General features: G+C 40.0%; 1 protein-coding gene across 1 annotated transcript; it reads left to right on the top strand.

Moving 5' to 3' along the window:
• The first annotated feature begins 3,255 nt into the window (after positions 1-3,255).
• Positions 3,256-19,413, top strand: LOC114550700 (zinc finger protein 883-like). Its single transcript, XM_028571473.1, has 2 exons — positions 3,256-3,531; positions 16,290-19,413. Exons 1-2 carry the CDS (start codon positions 3,360-3,362, stop codon positions 18,242-18,244), a joined length of 2,127 nt encoding a protein of 708 aa, XP_028427274.1. The 5' UTR covers positions 3,256-3,359; the 3' UTR covers positions 18,245-19,413.
• The last annotated feature ends 688 nt before the right edge of the window (positions 19,414-20,101 follow it).

Here is a 20,101-nt window from a genome sequence, read left to right as displayed (position 1 = left end):
TCTATGGAGAGTACTCGCATATTTATAGCGATCAAGATTAACGTAAAGAATTGGCTGGAGTTCTCCTTTAATGGAGTCTGGTCTCTAAACTTGGACTGCTGCTTTAACGCGATGACAAAAACATAATTCAAACTTAAAGTAAACATGATTCCTGGACATTCTGTGTTTTCCATCACGCAGAAAACACGGGATTTGAACTTTCTGCACTTAAGATTCAGATTTTCTTTTTACTTCACGACATGTAATCAGTTAAGTTTTTTTTTTATTCCAGACATTAACATGTACTGTATACATCATCATGTGTAAGACAGATGTGGATGTTAAAGACCCTTCATGGTGCCAGGGTTAGAGGTTTAGTTAAAAAGATGAACTAATGTTTCCTCTGCAGGAACTTCCTCTGACCTCGACCGCCGGGCTGTCAGGTCATCGTGACCCGCCGCTGCTGATTGGTCAGGGGACTATATGTTCCACTTCCTGTTTGCTGACTGGCATCTCTGGACTCGGCAACAAAAGGGATTAAGAAAGTATGACACGAAGAGAAGCCGACAGAGAATACCAGACAAGATTAGGTTTCTTACTCATTTGGGTTTCAAACCAGCAACAGGACGATTTCTAAAGGCCTGCTACAGAGAAATACATTTTTTATGTATTTGGTGTCAGAGCAGGCCTGCTGCCCTCTGGCCCAACAAGACTTTTCCCCATAGACTTACATCACAAAGAGATATCTGTAAATTAGTGGATACAATTTTTTCTAGCCTTACAACCGCCGCAAAATGAAATTTTTTATAGTTTTATTTATTTTCTGTCAACTTTGAATAAGGTATATTTTATGATGCTAAAATTACTGTTTTTATGTTTAAAAAAAGAATCTTACTCTTTAACAGAAAGGTCGACCTCCCTAGAAATCCTTTTCCATAATGTGGAACCCTTTAAAGGGCAATTTTGTTTTCTTTTCAACATTGACCCTATTTTCCTATGTTTCTGTGTGCAAGGCACTGATGGGAACAACAATCTTTGGCATTGGTCCAGTATTAGGCCAGACTGCCACAGCCACGAAACAAGCTAAAACGGGAAAATTGCGCATGCTTCAAAAAGCACTTTTTAGTGGACGGAAACTGATGGTGAACATTTGCCCCGGATGGTTACATCGCAGCCCGGTTCACGGCTGCCGGTTGCAGCCTTCTCGCTCAATACTGGACCAATTTCATAGACTGTTTTTGTCACAGGTTTCAGAGAAGATGGCGCACCCATATCCAGAGGCATTAGCCAGTGGCAGCTTGAGGATTCAATAAACTATAATCCATACAACAAAAAGAGTCCTGAAGATATCAGGCAAATAAGTTCCAAACGTCGAGGAAGTCAGAAACAGGAATCCCCAAAATACCAGGAACACCAAGACCAATGGAGGTAGACTACACACATGCACACACTCACGGAATACAATACAATGATCTGACACAAGACAAAGACAACACAGAGACTAAATACACAAGGAAACAAGGTGAAAGAAGAAACAGGTGACACGAGGCCTCAGGAACAGGTGAAACACATCAGGGCGGGGCAGGCCATCACAAAGGCGGGAAAACACAAGGCAGGAAGTAAAGACAAGACAAGGGAGAAAAACGGACTACCAAAATAAAACAGGAAACAGAAACATCCACAACCATGACAGTTTTTCTCATTAGTCGCTTAGACGATAGTCGTTGCTTAGTCGTTTTAATAAACTCTACATAAAATAATATGACACGATGCAGTACTAATCTAATCTGAAATAGGCACACATATGGCCCCATTGACAATGTATTCAATAGTGGTAAAAACAGAATATAATATTCTACAGTGATAAGACAGTTTGAAAGAAGCCATTCTGCATAATGAGAACTTTTGAAATTTTGAGGACATTTGGTTGATAATACCTCTGTACTTGTACTGAGTGTGAATGGAGTCTGGTCTCTAAACTCTGACCGCTGCTTTGACACGATGACAAAAACATGAGACACAAAAAAATATTCATATGTAATATGTTTTTCTGCGTCTTATTTCTGGACATTCTGTGTTTTCCATCACGGAGAAAACAAGCGATTTAAGTTCTGTACTCGTGTTTTGATGTTGAGACAACTTTCTGCATTTCAGATTTAAATATTGGCCTATTACTTCACGACATTTAATCTGTTTAGTTTTTTATTCCAAAAATCGACATGTATATCATCATGTGTAACACAGATGTGCATGTTAAAGATCCTTCATGCTCTCAGGGTTAGAGGTTTAGTTAAAAAGATGAACTGTAATGTTTCCTCTGCAGGAACTTCCTCTGACCTCGACCGCCGGGCTGTCAGGTCATCGTGACCCGCTGCTGCTGATTGGTCAGGGGAACAATGTTCCACTTCCTGTTTGCTGACTGGCATCTCTGACCTCAGCAACAAAAGGCATTAAGAAAGTATGACACGAAGAGAAGCCGACAGAGAATACCAGACAAGATTAGGTTTCTTACTCATTTGGGTTTCAAACCGGCAACAGGACAATTTGTAAAGATTTGCTACAGAGAAATACATTTGCACTTTTTTGTGAAATATTTTGTTTCAGAGCAGGCATGTTATTAAACATAAAACAGCAGCTGTAGTTCCCCCGAGCTGCCACTGAGTGTCGCTGTCTGACTGCGCTGTGTTCAGGGGCGCTGCTGAAGGAGAGAAAACCACAAAACCCACTGAAAAAAACGCCATACCTTTAATTATTTGTACATAAATGTGCTTTGTATGTGTTTCTATATATATATATATATATATATATATATATATATATATATATATATATATATATATATATATATATATATATATAAATAAAGGCCCAACTGCCTATTGTTAATTTAAGCAGAAATAGCCCGTTCTGTCATTTAGAAAAAGCAGATTCACCAAAGTCAGTAATCACTTTGATCACACAAGTGGAAAAAGTTCACCACTCGACAAATCTCGGAATACATATCCAGTTTGACCATTATAATCTATTAAAGAAACGGCATCCACAGCATTTCATTATTCCAGCTTCATGTTGACTTTTACAACCAGTTCTCAGCAGTTATTCCTCATAATCAGCTACCGAAATAAAACGGGGGGACGGGACAGGAGCAGAGGTTTATAGGTTGATGTTTAACACACAAGTTTGAATATAAAGCTGTCAGTTGAAAGCGGAACGATAAGCGCCCGCCCTTCCACTGTAGGAACTTAAACAGTGTGACACCCAGCGCAAGTAAACGACACAAGCGCCCCGTAGCGTTAGCTTGATGTTCGTGTTGAGTGAGCTGGAGGAGACTGTATTTTAGCCATAGTGCAGCTAATTCTTTCGGCTGTATTTAAGCAACAATGTCTTCATTTGGGTATTTGAGAGAGTTTGTCAACGAGCGGCTAACTGCTGCTGCTGAAGAAATATTCCGAGTTTTTGAAAAGACTGTCGCCGAGTACGAGGAGGAGATCCACCGTCAGCGCAGACTGTTGGATATCGTTTGGAAACCCGACATTAGGTTACACAGGATAGGTGTGTATGCACTTTATTGTTGTATTAATGGTTACAAAAGCAGAGGTCTGACTTTACCATCAAACATGTTTTCCAGGTTAGGGGGATACAGCCCTCAAAACTAACATTTAAACTAGCATTGGCACTGGCCAAGTGGCCATAGGGACTGGTAGGAGGGGTAAGGGAGTGATGCAAGCACGGCAACAGTCATAATAGTGTTAAAATCAGAAAACAAATACACCAAAAAAAGTATTAACTAAATACTAAATCTAATGTATATAGCATATTTGTCATAATTTAAGTCTCCCGAAGAGAAAGGGGTATCTCTCTCTCCCCCGCCTATGTGTGTGTGTGTGTGTATATACACACATACACATATGTATACATATGTATGTATATATATACTTACTGAACCCTAACAAGCAATCAGCAATAGACGATTTCATGGAAACTTTATGCAATGAGTCTATATCCCACAATAACAAAACCAAGTAGAATTACATCACATTCAGCCACAATTATAGATAATATATTTGTGAATAGTATGGAGAATAAAGTAGTAAGTGGGCTTCTTGTGAAGGACATTACTGATCATCTACCAGTCTTTGCCATATACAACTGTAATCATAAATTAATGGAGGAGACCAACATTAGATGCAGAAGAATAAGAACTGTTGAAGCTGTGAAAGCGTTCAGAGCAGATCTCATGTGTCTCTCTTATGTACAAAGAATGTATTGAATATAGATCCACAGACAAAGAAATCAAATATAAAAGATACAAAAACAAATGTAAAAAGGAGCATTTTAATAATAAACTTGAAAACAATAAAAACAACATTAAGGGGACATGGGATATACTAAATAAAATGATCAGTACAAAATCAACTGGTACCACATATTCCAGTCATTTTATTGACAACGGAAAAGTTGTCGATGACATGAATGCAGTGGCAGAAGGTTTTAATACGTTTTTTTTTTTTTTGTAACAGTAGGCCCCAATCTGGCAGGGGAAATAATACCACCAGATGGGGGCAGTTTAGAACAGTTTTATGGAGCCAGAAATTCTGAATCAAAGTTCCTGAGAAAAGTGGGAGAGAATGAGATAATTGAACCTGTAGATAAATTGAAAAACAAAAAATCCAGAGACTGGAATGGGATAGACATGACCATATTAAAAGTAGTAATTTCAGACATCGTAGTGCCTCTGGGGTGCATCATTCCAATCGGGCTGTTTCCCTGACAAAATGAAAACAGCAAAAGTAATTCCACTGTTCAAGGCCAGAGATAAAAAAATGATATACAAATAATTCCACTGTTCAAGGACGGAGATAAAAAAAAAAAAATGATATCCAAATTATAGACCGGTTTCACTCTTATCTCAATTTTCAAAAATACTTGAAAAAATCCTTGTTGCAAGACTGGACTGCTTTGTGGAAAAACAATAATAAGGGGGTCGCAGTAGCTCAGTCCGTAGGGGACTTGGGTTGGGAACCGGAGCGTCGCTGGTTCAAGTCCCAGTACGGACCATAGTACAGAGTGTGGATTGGTAGCTGGAGAGATGCCAGTTCACCTTCTGGGCACTGCCAGGTGCTCTTGAGCAAGGCACCGTACCCCCCCCCCAACTGCTCAGGGCGCTGATCCAGCACTGGCAGCCCACTCACTCTGACATCTCTCCATTTGTGCATGAATAGGTCCTGAGCATGTCTGTGTGTATTTCAGGCCTGTGTGAAGTGATTTCTAACAAACAGAGTGTAAATTGTAATTTCCCCCCTGGGGACCAATAAACAGTATTAATAATCTATTAATTGATTGTCAATATGGATTTAGTGAAAGAAGATCAACCTCGATGGCTTTGATGGAACTTATGGAAAAACTTAAAGGTGCAGTTGATGATAAGAAGTTTGCAGTGGGAGTGTTCATAGACCTCAGGAAAGCATATGATACCATAGACCATGATATTCTGTTGGAAAAAATGGAAAGGTTTGGAATCAGAGGTGTAGGTCTGGAATGGCTGAAGAGTTACATCCAAAATAGGAGACAGTATGTACAAGTGGGAAATGCCATGTCCAAGTTAGTTAACATCACGTGTGGCGTGCCACAGACTTCGATAATTGGACCAAAATGATTCATTATCCCTCGTGTTGCCTTCCAGTCAACCTTGAAAAAAACACTTATTTTTTTGACGTTTTTGACGCCTTTTGTTTTTAATTGTAACATTTTTCTTCTACACATGTTCAGCGCTTATTTCCACGTCCCATATTTTCTGATATAAAACAAAAATTGAAAACGGGTCAATTTGACCCGAAGTCAACACAAGGGTTATGTATATAAATGATATTTAAATATGTCATTTTTGCAGATGATACTAACATTTTCTGTACAGACTAGAGATGTTCCGGCTCCGATACTGCCTAAAACGCTGGTATCGGTATCGGGAAGTAATGGAGTTTATGCACCGATCCGATACCACGTAATAAAGCCCTGAAGAAAATCTATGTTAAATTAGTTTTTTTATGTTCTTTTTCCGTTATAACTGACTGTCAAACTGGAGAATAAAAGAAAGTTCTGGGGCATTCATTGTTTGTGTTTGTTCATGTTTCACAAAGAGTTTAACCTGAGCCAGACCGACAACAAAGATAGAAATCATATCACATCCATACAGGGATAGTAGTATACAGCTGTTAAAACATAATTAAATATATGACACTCTGGTATCGGATTGGTACTCGGTATCGGCCGATACGCAAGTTCAGGTATCGGAATCGGGAATCAAAAGTGGTATCGGGCCATCTCTAGTACAGACGACTGTTTACAAATGCTAATGGACAAGGTGACAATAGAACTAGGTAAATTGAAACTGTGGTTTGATGTAAACAAGTTATCTTTAAATTTGAAAAAAACAAAGTTTATGATTTTTGGAAATTGTAAAACACATTTACAAACTCGTGTTAAGCTTAAGGATAGAAACCCAAGAGTTAGAGTTTATGAACACACCTTTCTAGGGGTAATAATTGACCATAAAATCAGTTGGAAATCACAAGTAAACCATGTAAGATCCAAAATTTCCAGAAGCATTGGGGTGTTGAGTAAAGTCAGACACTTCCTAAATTATAAATCTATGAACACTCTCTACAGCACGCTGATACTACCATATTTAACGTACTGTGTTGAGATTTGGGGCAATGCCTGTTAAACCACTCTACAGACTAATTCTTTTTCTTGAGGCAAACACACTAAAATTCATGGACCTGGTGAACCTAAATACTACATTAGTTATAATAATCTACTTCCTCCCAACATTCAAACCATGTTTAGAGAAAGAGAAGGCGGTTACGCCCTCAAAGGCGACCTTAATTGGAAACCATCTACCTGTAACACAGTAATGAAAAGCAGGAGCACTTCTGTCTGTCGCGCGAAGTTATGGAACGCATTGCCAAGGGAATTAAAACATATTGGGAATGTTTTTAAATTTAAAAAAGGGTTCAAAGACATGATACTAGATAAGTATAGAAATTGAGTAATATTATTGTGTGCAAAGGTGGATAATCATGTTGATGATAAACTATATTACCATTATGGTTGTCATCATTAATTATGTTATTATTTACCTTAAGGTGGCAATTGTAACGTATATAAGCACTGACCCTTAATGGGTATATGTAGGTGTGTATTTATGTATGTATATATTAGGGTTGTGCCGATGGACGATATCATCAGCGCTGCATGGGAAATTGACAAGTGCGTCGGTCTTAAACTAGCAAAGACACAAAGACAGGACATAGGGCTCCTTAAGTGGAAGCTACTTTTTCCCCCTTTACGTGCAACCTATTTGTGAAAAAGACCATCGCTTTGAGCAGACTGGATTGGCTCTAGTGATACATTCTCTCTCTCTCCCTGTCAGTTGTAGCTCGCTCTACCTTCTGTGGTGGAAGTTTTCCTTGAAGCAGCAGTCTTAGTGATATTCATGATAAAATCAAAACGAGTAACGACCGTTTGAGAATTAAACCAAAGTTTGGTCTTTGAGCATTTATTTACATTTGCAAATGGAGAAAACAGTTTCAAAGGTACACGCAGCACAACTGAAAATGTCTTTCTAACCTAAAGTCTAAACATCCAAACATCATATAGTGAAGAAACTCCGTTAAGCCACCCCTCTAAATGTATCTTTTAGCATGGCCATAGTTGAAAAGAGGACATCATTAACAGTCCCACCATTGTCTCACCTTCCCCTCTGCTCCTGTTCCTAACGTTAGCCTAAACAACAGTTCATCTCAGGAGGCAGAAGGAGACACGGTTTGTGGCCTTCTCCACTTCGTCTGCTAAAAAGTCAACAATGTGAGAAGTTTCAAACTAGTAAAACTAAATAACTCTACTGGGCTATAGTTCACGGTTGCCAACTATTTCACTTGGAGCCTTTTGAATCTACACATGAAGAAGCTAAATCTTGTGGCGTTATAAAACAATCATTAAACCAATGGTCAATATCATTAAACAAATGGTTAAAATAAAATTTGCCACCACACTTCTAGTAACGTTGGACGCAGCGGTCTCGAGTGAGAGAGAAAAAAGCGTTAAAAGTGGAACGCTCTCACACTTTCCTTTCTCCCCTCATTGGACTAAGTTTGTCGACACTACTCTGTGCGTGCATCAGGTCCCTATGCTGAAAAGACCCTGCCCTGAAGTAGGAGCTGAAAGAGTTCCAGGAACTGCGGCCGGAGGAACTAAAAAAAAAAAATAATCCCCAAATTGGTCCAGTTGGAACACGAGAGAAAAAGGGTTCTAGGAACTGCAAAAGCAGCTTATGTGCTAGATTTGTTCTTTTTTAAAATTACATTTATATCAAAACCTAGAGACTTTCAAACATCGACATATCATTTAATCAAATGAATATGTATTTGTGTCTAAACGACATATAAACATCTTTTCCTATTCTATTTTGCCTGGAAACACTTCCAACACGCTTGCGTGTCACGTGAAAAATAGGCGTGGGTCCTATTTCTAGCAGGCACTCTAACCTGTTAACATGGGAGCCGAAATATAAACGGACACGCCATGCGGCTGACACGCCACGCAGCCAGTGTGTAACCGTAAAGACTCTAGATCTATCTTGGAGAGAAAGGCACGATTATATGTAGGTCTATAGTAGCAGTCAGTACCGTATAAAACGGAACTGACACTTCGCTGCAACACAAACAAATATATTTTTTCACCTCTATTCACACACACAATGAGGCCGATTTTCAGTTGTGATTGAACTGTATTTTTGGTGGAACAATAGGGTACTTCACATCTCCAACAGGTCCACACTTAGAACGGACCCACCGCGGAAAGGTTTTTAGCGGCGCTGTTGGTTTAATAGTCGACTGGGAACAAAGCGGACTTTTTGACAATAAACTCCATCAACACAACAGTATGTGGAGTTAAGCGTTATGTCGGCAGGATCATTTCAAAGGCAACCATTTTTATGTACAGTTTCGTGTCTCAAAATCCACTAAGTAGGCAAGAAGAGGACTTAAAACTTTAACAAGTATTTCTTTAAGTAAAATCATAAGAGCATAAACGTGTACACGGGTTCAATTGAGCAGGCACACAGGCTTCTCTCATCAGACTGAATTTTCTGGCTTATACATGAATTCATATATCAGTCTCTAAGAGCATTTTGATTTGTCTATTAAAAGTTGGAGCAGTACCGTGGTTTAGACTCAGCCTCCCCTGGTTGGTGCACAGACTGGTCCCAGTCTTTTGGCACACGCCCTCTTCATCAGTTCTTAGGCAGACTTTAGCTATGCTGATTGTCAGAGAGAACAATGCGCCGCTGTTGCCTGTCACAGGTTGAGGAGTAACTTATTCTCATGGTCAAACTGATATCAAACTGATATTAACTTTGTTGCTGCAATTCTGACCACCGTCATACGGTGCTGCTTTCTGCACGTACAACAGTATCCTTTTCTCATTTTGCATGACTAAGCTGTCACAGTGCTCTTCCACGAAACACACATGCCGTGTGTTGCGTGGTGTGCCTGTATAGATTTGGTGCGACTGTGTCTGAGTTCAGAAGTTCCCCGGTCGGACGTGACAGCCTGCCGGTGCCTGCCGGGGTCACTGGCGCGCCGGTCGGCCTGTCCACCTTCGGAGACCCCCGCTGTGAGCTGGCTGGAGCTCTATCAGGAGACTCGGTCCAGAGGCATTTAGTTCCAGCGGCCAACACGAACACACACGCCTATTAACTCGATAATAAAGCAGTAAAGTAGGCTATCTTTCAACTAAGGACTGCGCAACTTCTCACAGATACAGATAGGATTGGAGATTAGGGTGACCAAACGTCCTCTTTTGCCCGGACATGTCCACTTTTTACCTACTGTCCGGGGCGTCCGGGGGGGTGTATAAATTCATGAAAATGTCCTGTTTTCACTATTTTTCATGGGACCATTAAGCGTGTACTTCAATTGACCGGCGCTTTGCACTCAATACTCGGGTACTTTGTTGTGTGACGTAATTCCCGAGAGGCTGCCTTGTGGGCGGCTCTGCGACGCGCACATACACAGGGACCAGGGCAGACAGACAGGGACCAGGGCAGACAGACAGGGACCAGAGCAGACAGCAGAGCAGCATTACACACAAAATGCCGAAGCGTTTCCTGCTAAAGATTTCCCACCGTGGTCACAAAACACAGAGGAGACACTTTGTTTTTCTCACTATGACTCTAGAGTCGTACTCGCTCACTGTCATTCTCACTTCTCCCCCGCTCTATGACTAAAACAAGACTAGTGCAGCTATAGTGCAGCGTCACAGTTGAACGGCAAAAAAAATATCCCACGTACCATCCTGGTCGGGACCGGACGGTATTATTTATCTTATTACATTGAAAAGGTATTAAGAGATATTTTGTTGAAGCTGGATTTTCTAACACAGAAGAGGTCCTATTTAGAACATTATTTCATATTATTTATTTTTAAAAGAGAGCTATTATTTTGTTACAGGTTGTTACAAATTTAATTTAATTTTATTAGAAGATATTTTTGCACCATTGAGACACAATAAAGCATGTTCATTAACCTCTGAGAAGCCTGTCTGGATTTGTCTCGAGGCCGGGCCGAGTGTCCTCTTTTTTGGAAATCAAAATATGGTCACCCTATTGGAGATGAGAAGTTTAACTGACACGTAACCGCGATCAGCGCTCACACGCTCCACTTAGATCTTAGATATAATACCATTTGAATTAATTTGTTTTCTTTTTGTCAGTTTTTAAGTAGAAACAAATATTGATGTAAAGAGATAAAGTAAATGTATAAGTGATGTGTGCCAGGAAAAAACCTAAATAGACAGACTAAAGCAGACATACTGTACATGAACAGGTATTTTGAACTTTGGTTCAAGTAAAGTGGCGAACTCACACAGTTGTAGAGACATTCCGGTATCAATAAAAACATTATCCCACGCTCCCTCCCACTTGTGGTGTTCCTGCGTAGTGTGTTAGAGCGAGGGAGAAATTGAGAGAGTGACGGCGATTACCTTCGGAGCGAGTAGTGACTCTAGAGTCCTAGTGAGAGAAACCAAGTGTCTCCCCTGTGTTTTCTGACCATGGTGGGAAATCTTTAGCCGGAAAAGTTAACACTCTCCTTCGTGTTGTTTATGGAGAAGGAGAACCAGGAAATGAATCGCGTGTGTAACGTGCGGTTACATTTTTCGAGAGCTGCACATCAGAATACAGCGTAGGGTCCGGCGTAGATGCAGAGGGGTCTGCGGGGAAGAAGCCTTTAGCCTTTAGCTTCTGTTTCGGGGGAGGGGGGGGGCTTGTCGTTCTCCTTTTTACTTTGTTAAAGGTCCCATGACTTTAAGCGACTTTGAGTTTGTGAAAAGCTCTATATAACTTCAATTCATTATTATGACATGGTGCTCTTTGGATGCTTTTATATAGACCTTAGAGGTCCCCTAATACTGTATCTTAAGTCTCTTTTATATAGACCTTAGAGGTCCCCTAATACTGTATCTGAAGTCTCTTTTATATAGACCTTAGTGGTCCCCTAATACTGTATCTGAAGTCTCTTTTATATAGACCTTAGTGGTCCCCTAATACTGTATCTGAAGTCTCTTTTATATAGGCCTTAGTGGTCCCCTAACACTGTATCTGAAGTCTCTTTTATATAGACCTTAGTGGTCCCCTAACAGTGTATCTGAAGTCTCTTTTTATATAGACCTTAGAGGTCCCCTAATACTGTATCTGAAGTCTCTTTTATATAGACCTTAGTGGTCCCCTAATACTGTATCTGAAGTCTCTTTTATATAGACCTTAGAGGTCCCCTAATACTGTATCTGAAGTCTCTTTTATATAGACCTTAGTGGTCCCCTAATACTGTATCTGAAGTCTCTTTTATATAGACCTTAGTGGTCCCCTAATACTGTATCTGAAGTCTCTTTTATATAGACCTTAGTGGTCCCCTAATACTGTATCTGAAGTCTCTTTTATATAGGCCTTAGTGGTCCCCTTTTAATGTATCTGAAGTCTCTTTCATCCCTTGTGTTGACTTCGGGTCACATTGACCCATTTCAAATTTTTGTTTTATATCAGAAAATAAAAAGAATGTGTATTGCCATCTACAGGAACTTATGAGCCTTTTTAGCACACAAAGATGTAAATATTACAGAATATCAATTGAAATAAAAAAATGGTATCCTTTAAAAGAAAAAGAGGAACTCTTAAAGCTCCATCTTTTGAATAAGTCAGAATACGTTTCTTTTTGTATAGTTCTTTTTGTAAGGAAACTTATTTTGGGGAGAATAAAATTACTCTAGGCTGAGCTTTTCCTAGTAACCTTACCAAAAAGGCTCAGGATGATGCAAATGTTGGTATAATATGAAAATGGCTGGAGGATTTAAGACAAAAAATAATAATTTATGAATGAATCAAGTTTGAACATGTCTGACAGTGGCTTGTTGATCTTTACATTGTTAGTTAATTTCTTATCCTGGGCTGGGACACACATTCATATGGTTTGATAAAGTACTTATTGGACTTTAACTTATCATTGCACTTACAATAACGATCGTAGATGTCCTCAATTTAGGTCATCCTGTACGTCTCATCTCTGTTTTTTCCTGCATCCACCGTGTTTGTGTGTTTGTGCGCGTCAGTCGCGGGGACAACTGAGCAGCCCCGCCCGCTGCAGAGAGCCGACAGGATTGAAACAGCAGCCGCTTAAGCGACTTTAGAGTGGAATAAACGCAGCATACATTGATGTTGAAATGTTAACAGGTTGGCAGGACGGTCTAAAATGTTTTGCACGGTCTTTCACTGTACGTTTTGTTGGTAATTTGTCCACACCTCTTTCACGCAAAAGGGAAACACACTGTCTGAGGTCACATACGGGCACTGACGGGCACGAGGCAACATTGCGCATGCGTCGAACCGTGCGACGCACACACGCTCCGAACTGAGACAAGCGGACCGAATGGTTCAGATATTTTTTCATGAACCGTGCCACCCCTATAATCCACACATAAAAAGAAATCAAAACATCTATGCCCATGACAAAAGTTATGTGTAATAAAGTGGAATGATAGTTGGAATAAATATTGAACACGTGAAGAAAAATGGGTGTAAAAAGGCATGGGAAGCCAGTATTTAGGACGCCATCCTGCCCCCTATTAGTGCAAATTAATACCAGTTGGAGTAGTCCTGATTGATGGCCTATAAAAAGGCTTCTCATTACCAAGGTGTCACTTAAGAAGCATTTCATGATGGGTCCAGACCAAAGAGCTGTCCCAAGACCTTTGCAAACTTATTGTAGAAAAACATACGGATGGCATTGGTTACAGACGAATATCTAAACTTCTGAAAGTTCCAGTGAGCACTGTTGGGGCCATTATCCAGAAGTGGAAAGAACATAATTTCACCATTTACCAGCATCGACCAGGTGCTCCTCGCAAGATTTCTGACAGAGGAGTCCATAGAATACATAAAATAGTTGTCGAAAAACCAAGGACCACTCGTGGGATCTTCAGAAAGACTTGGAAGAAGCAGGTACAGTTGTTTCAAAGAAAACAAATAGTAATGCACTCAACCGCCATGGCCTCTATACAGGCACACCACGCAACACACCACTGCTCAAGAAAAGGCACGTGGAGGCTCGCTTAAAGTTTGCTGCACAACATCTGGACAAGCCAATGACATACTGGGAGAATATAATATGGTCAGATGAGACCAAAATTTAACTCTTTGGCTGTCATAGCATACACCATGTTTGGGGGAGAAGTAGCACTGCACATCACCCTAAAAACACCATACCAACAGTGAAGTTTGGAGGTGGGAGCATCATGGTGTGGGCCTGTTTTTCAGCATCTGGCACTGGCAGACTTCATATAATTGAAGGAAGGATGAATGGAGAAATGTACCGTGACATTCTTGATAAGAATCTGCTGCCATCCAACAGGATGCTCAAGATGAAACGAGGTTGAACATTTCAGCAAGACAGTGATCGCAAACACACCGCCAAGGAAACTCTGGTTTCAGAGAAAGAAAATCAAGCTGTTAGACTGACCCAGTCAATCACCCGACTTGAATCCAATTGAAAACCTCTGGAAAGAAGAGGTTCATAGAAGATCCCAGAGAACCTTCAAGATTTGAAGACAGTTTGTGTGGAAGAATGGGCAAAAATCACACCTGAGCAATGTGTGCAACTAGGTTCTTTATACTTGAGGCGTCTTGAAGCTGTCAAAGGCTTTTTTCCACTAAGTATTAAATACATTTCAGCAAGTGTGTTCAATACTTTTTCCCTGTGTCATTTCACTTCACACACACTTAATGTATGGACGTATTTGTTTTTATATCTTTGTACGTGTGGATTACTTGGGCTGTTACTGACATCTGGTGAAAATCTCACGCAGATTGCCCCATCAGAAATATCTTTACTGAGAAAAATGTTGAAGTGTTAAATTCTTATTTTCCCCGCTGTAAATTGTTCACATATTTTACCACTTTCCATTGCAAGGCACTTGCTTTTATCTGACACTCATAAGTCATACTAAAATAGGACACTTTCTTTAGACTTTCGGTACCGCCATGATGCCAGGAGAGGGGCATGGACTATGCTGTGTTCAATTTGCCATGGAATGTCAGAGTTTCTAGGTTCCCACTCGGAAAGTGTAAATATGTCTATGGTCGGAAATATCCAATCTGAAAGACATTGACAAAGATGAAAACACACTCTATAATTTTATTTTAGTTAGTTTTGCAAACAGACATTACAGTTAGTTATTTTTTTGTAATGCCTCGTTTTTTTCCACTTCAGTAAAGAACAATGTTTTTTTCCCACCTGGTTTTCGTTATTTTGTTTGTTTTCATTACATATTGGTATCAACTGAAAGAGAAACTATGTGCTATAGACCACACCTGAAGAGAACGTCTGTGCCACTATGCATTGGGTTTTAACCCAGCTTTGAAAAACATGTACAAGCTAGGGCTGCAGCTATCGATTAAATTAGAAATTGGGGATTCTAACAATTATTCCATCGATTAATCAGATAAATACTTTTGCTTTATAGTAAATGGCAATTGTAAATATATAAAAGATGTTTAATTTTTAGAAAAAGAAACAATTTTATTGCTTTAATTTCATACTAATATTTAGGGTATATTCAACTAGACTGTTCTGAGGGACACATTTTCAAAGGGCTGATCTGAGTGAAGTTCAGAAATAATTAACAATGCAGATATCATTGGCATGGTCCGATGTTTTCATTCACGCACATATTAAGTTGCGATGTGCTGGAGGCGCTAGACAAGAGGGGCAGGTTTTTCTCTGCCAGCTGATAGTTTACCAACAGCTTTCGTTTTAGGCTGTTTTCTAAAAAAGAAAATCGCTATTTTCAGAGTAGCATGCTGTAGTTGTGTAAAATGGTGGACGAGCGACTGCATGCAGACGTTAATGTTACCTTGTTTAGCTTGTCCGCTCTGAGACACACTGTCCAGGTTTTTTTGCAGTCTAAAATGATCCCAAGCTTTGTCGTTTTCTATACCTGTTTCTTCTCTTAGCCCCTCACTATTTTAACTCTTTTCCTTCATTTTGTAATCTGCACCATGGGGAAACACAGCGGTATACAACTTTAATTACAGTGTTTAAACAAAGCTTTGAGGCAAAGGATTTTTAGTAATTGAATTATGCAAGTTACTCAAGGAATCATTTTATCTCTAGTACAAGCACCATCTGTTTTTAGAATTTCACCGAAACGCCCATGATAACTATCTGAATAAAGGCTTTATAACTTTTTGCCAAAAAAGTGCCTTGGACATTTTCTTCTTTTTCCAGTCCCCAAAAGGTTGATGAAGGTGTCCCTCATGGATCAATTTTAGGACCCATCCCATTTATTTAACAAATAAATGCTTTTCCAGCTCAGCATTGTCATGCTCCTTTTTATGCTGATGACATTTTGTTCATGATCGGCCCCACCATAAAACAACAAGGCCTTTTCCAGGTTACAATCTTCTTTTAATGATCTTCAGACTTCACTGTTTAATGTAAATATTGTTCTCAACACTGAGTTATATGAAGTGGTCATGATTGTTCCCATAAAAAGGTAAGTCCGGATGGTACAGTTTTTGTTTTGTTTGTTGGGGGGTGAAGGGGGTAAATCCTCTCGGTGGAGTCTTTTTTTTTTCAGTGCAGTACAGTACATGTGTCAACATGTCCCTGTATCATACAGAGTTGAACATGCACACTGTTACACCCCTCGTTAGCATGAAGTCAGTTTTTCCTCATTGTGTGTTTCTGTGTTTCCTGCAGATGTCCAGCACCTGTTGGTGGTTAAAGAAGAATTTCCCCCTGAGCACCAGGAGTGGAGTTCCAGTAATGTAGAGAAATCTCAGGTCTTACAGATTGATCAAGGACAAACTGAACAAATTAAAACAGAAGCTGATGGAGAGGACTGTGGAGGACCAGAACCAGCCATGAACTCAAATCCAGATTCACATTTACAACCAGATGATGACAAGTCTGAAGACTCTTCCGAATCCAAGAATGATGACAGTGATTTTTGGAAAGAGAGCAATGGATGTCTGTCAAGTTTAAACTCTCTGAAACATGATGAAGTCTCTCAGAGTGATGAAGCATTTAACAAAGATCACCTGACAGTCCACAGAAGTCATACAGGAGAGGAATATTTTACAGGAGGCGGTCTGAGCCCACACACAACGGTTCATACAGGGCTACACATGGGGGTAAAGCAGCAGGACCCAGAGCCACCACACATTAAAGAGGAACAGGAGGAACTCCGTATCAGTCAGGACAGAGAGCACCATCAAGGGCTGGAGGAGGCTGATATCACCAAGTTCACATTCACTCCTGTCCATGTGAGGAGTGAAGATGATGAGGAGAGACCTCCGTTCTCACAGATTAATCAAAGACAAACTGAACAGATGAAAACCGAAGCTGACGGGGAGGACTGTGAAGGACCAGAAGCAGCCATGAAATCAGATCCAGATACACATTTACAACCAGATACTGATGACGAGACTGTAGACTCTTCTGAAACTGATAACAGTGAGGATTGGAAGGAGACCAGAGAACCTCAGTCAGGTTTAAACTCTATAAAAATCAGTGACTCGAGATTTAGTGCTGGTGAGAATTCATTTAACTGCTCTGAGTGTGGGAAAAGATTTGGCCGGAAGACAAATCTGAAGAGACACATGATAATTCATACAGGAGAGAAACCATTTAGCTGCTCCATCTGTCAGAGAGATTTTGTACAGCGTGGAAATTTAAAGATACACATGAGAATCCACACAGGAGAGAAACCATTTAGCTGCTCAGTTTGTAAGGAAGCGTTTACAGAGAGTTGGAAGTTAAAGGCACACATGAGAATCCACACAGGAGAGAAACCATGTACCTGCTCTGTCTGTAAGAAAGCTTTTACAAAGAGTGGAAAGTTAAAGGCACACATGAGAATCCACACAGGAGAGAAACCATTTAGCTGCTCAATTTGTAAGAAAGCTTTTACAGAGAGTTGGAAGTTAAAGGCACACATGAGAATCCACACAGGAGAGAAACCATGTACCTGCTCTGTCTGTAAGAAAGATTTTACATGGAGTGGAAGTTTAAAGGCACACATGAGAATCCACACAGGAGAGAAACCATTTAGCTGCTCAGTTTGTAAGAAAGCTTTTACAGGGAGTGGAAATTTAAAGGTACACATGAGAATCCACACAGGAGAGAAACCATTTAGCTGCTCAGTCTGTAAGAAAGATTTTACGGACAGTGGATCTTTAAAGAAACACATGAGAATCCACACAGGAGAGAAACCATATAGCTGCTCAATCTGTAAGAAAGCTTTTACAGAGAGCGGAAGTTTAAAGGCACACATGAAAATCCACACAGGAGAGAAACCATGTATCTGCTCTGTCTGTAAGAAAGCTTTTAGAATGAACACAGGTTTAAAGGAACACATGAAAATCCACACAGGAGAGAAACCATTTAGCTGCTCAATCTGTAAGAAAGATTTTACAGAGAGTGGAACTTTAAAGAAACACATGAGAATCCACACAGGAAAGAAATCATTTAGCTGCTCAGTCTGTAAGAAAGCTTTTACAACGAGCGGAAGTTTAAAGAAACACATGAGAATCCACACAAGAGAGAAACCATTTTGCTGCTCAGTGTGTAAGAAAACCTTTAAACAGAAAGGGGGTTTACATAGACACATGATAACCCACACAGGAGGGGAACTATCAAGCAGTGTGAAGTGAAGCTCCAGTCTACAAGGGCTTGAAACTCGTACAACCTCGCAGTACCCCAAGTTGAAAAATCCAACACGGCTGCCCCCTGTATCAACAGTTGATAAAGCTGCAGTAAATGTTAAATGTGCATGTTAAAGCCTCATGAAGCTTTGTGAGCCCACTAGATGTCGTTTTTTGTTTTATAGAAAAAGCCTCACGGAATGACATTGTGGCATACCTGCAAACTTGTGGCTTTTGCTGTGAAATTCACTGTATTGAATCAAGATATGCCATTAGCCTTAGCTAATGTTAGTGGATTGTGTAACGTAATTGGCGTTGAAGTTTAGGATATGTAACATTACAGTTCAGACTCAGAATAATTTCTCTCGGTTACAGCTACATCCATAAAAGGCATATTAGAGAATAAAATATATAAATGTTTTTCGATCGGGCAAATCTGCTAATGATAGATACTCTGCTGAACCATTCTTATTCTATATCCATGTGCTGTTGATTCACTTAATATCACCGCTACTAAACTAAAACTTTCCAGTGCCCTGACGGCTTGCTCTGCAGCCACTGACGAGCAAAGAAAGGAGGCTACCGATGGCTGCACCTGAAGCTGGGTTCAACATAGCCAATGGCGCGATGGCCCCGGGGCCAGCCAGACAGCATGTCGGGCAAGTTGATTGGCCAGTCACTGACCTGTTCTGGGACAATGATATTGTTTGTTCCAATCCAAGTCACGAGTCAGTTGTTTGTAATTTGGTGCTAACGTTAGGTGCAACACTATCTAACATTGATTAGAAATGGAGTTTGCTAATGTCGACAAACAACCGCGGCACCCGCTACAAAGAGTCCGCATATGATTTGTACTTTCAGCAGCAGCTGCAGCAACTCAAGCCCTGCCATACAGAAGCTGTTGTCCGCTAACTCCACTCTCCTCCTTCCCCGGGAGCTAGCTAGTAATATTAGCATACGGCGCAGTGCCCTCCGCCCGGACAGGTGTTCTGCATGTATTAAATGAAGCTAGTCCAGAGTTAACACAATGATTACTTTAATCTCTCTCTCTCTGAAATCATACTGCAGATGGATAAAAAGAAACAACAATAAAGTGCAGTATTTTTGAGGAAAAAAAAATACACCAGGGACAGCAGTCTGCAACAAGCGCAAACTGTTAGCAAGCGAGGAAAAATATTTATCCATCTGTATTACTGTGTATTATGTTGAAAGTTTATTAAATAATTGCTTAAATAACAAATATTTTGTGTTGGAGTTTGTAACATTCCAAAATCTTAATTTTGAGTAACAGATTTTCATTTCACTCTAAATGCATATTGGTTCAAAAATATCAGTTATCGGTTTCTTTAACTACTAATAATCGGTATCGGCATCGGCTGTAAAAAAATAAATAAATCCAGTATCTGTCTATCCCTGGTTAACAGACATAGGGAACTAGCCATTGCTATTCAAAGCTTATTATATCAATGATTCAAGCAGTGATCCAAGCATAACATTTGATACAAATACTCTCTAAAGGACATGTTAATGGAAATAGATGCTTGTCCCTCAAAAATTCAAGATGGCCGCCATTTTTAAAGATGGCCACCGTTCCTGTCGAGTATCAATTATTTCAATTGTTCAACACTCTTTTGGAAAAAGGTATGTGCCACTCAAAAATTCAGGATGGCGACCATTTTCAAGATGGCAACCATTTCTGTCAAAAATTTATGAAAGGATTCAAGAGAAATGGCGGCCATCTTGAAAAAAGGTTGCCATCTTGAATTTTTGAGGGACCAGCACCGTTTTCCAAAAAAACATTCTTAAGAGAGTATTTTCACAAAATGTTATGACTACATCACGGTTTGAACGATTGACATAATGAGC

The sequence above is a fragment of the Perca flavescens genome, chromosome 24 (assembly GCF_004354835.1).
Source record: "Perca flavescens isolate YP-PL-M2 chromosome 24, PFLA_1.0, whole genome shotgun sequence".
NCBI lineage: Eukaryota > Metazoa > Chordata > Actinopteri > Perciformes > Percidae > Perca > Perca flavescens.
The sequence above is the reverse complement of the archived record's forward strand: the minus strand, read 5'-3'. Positions and strand labels throughout refer to the sequence as shown.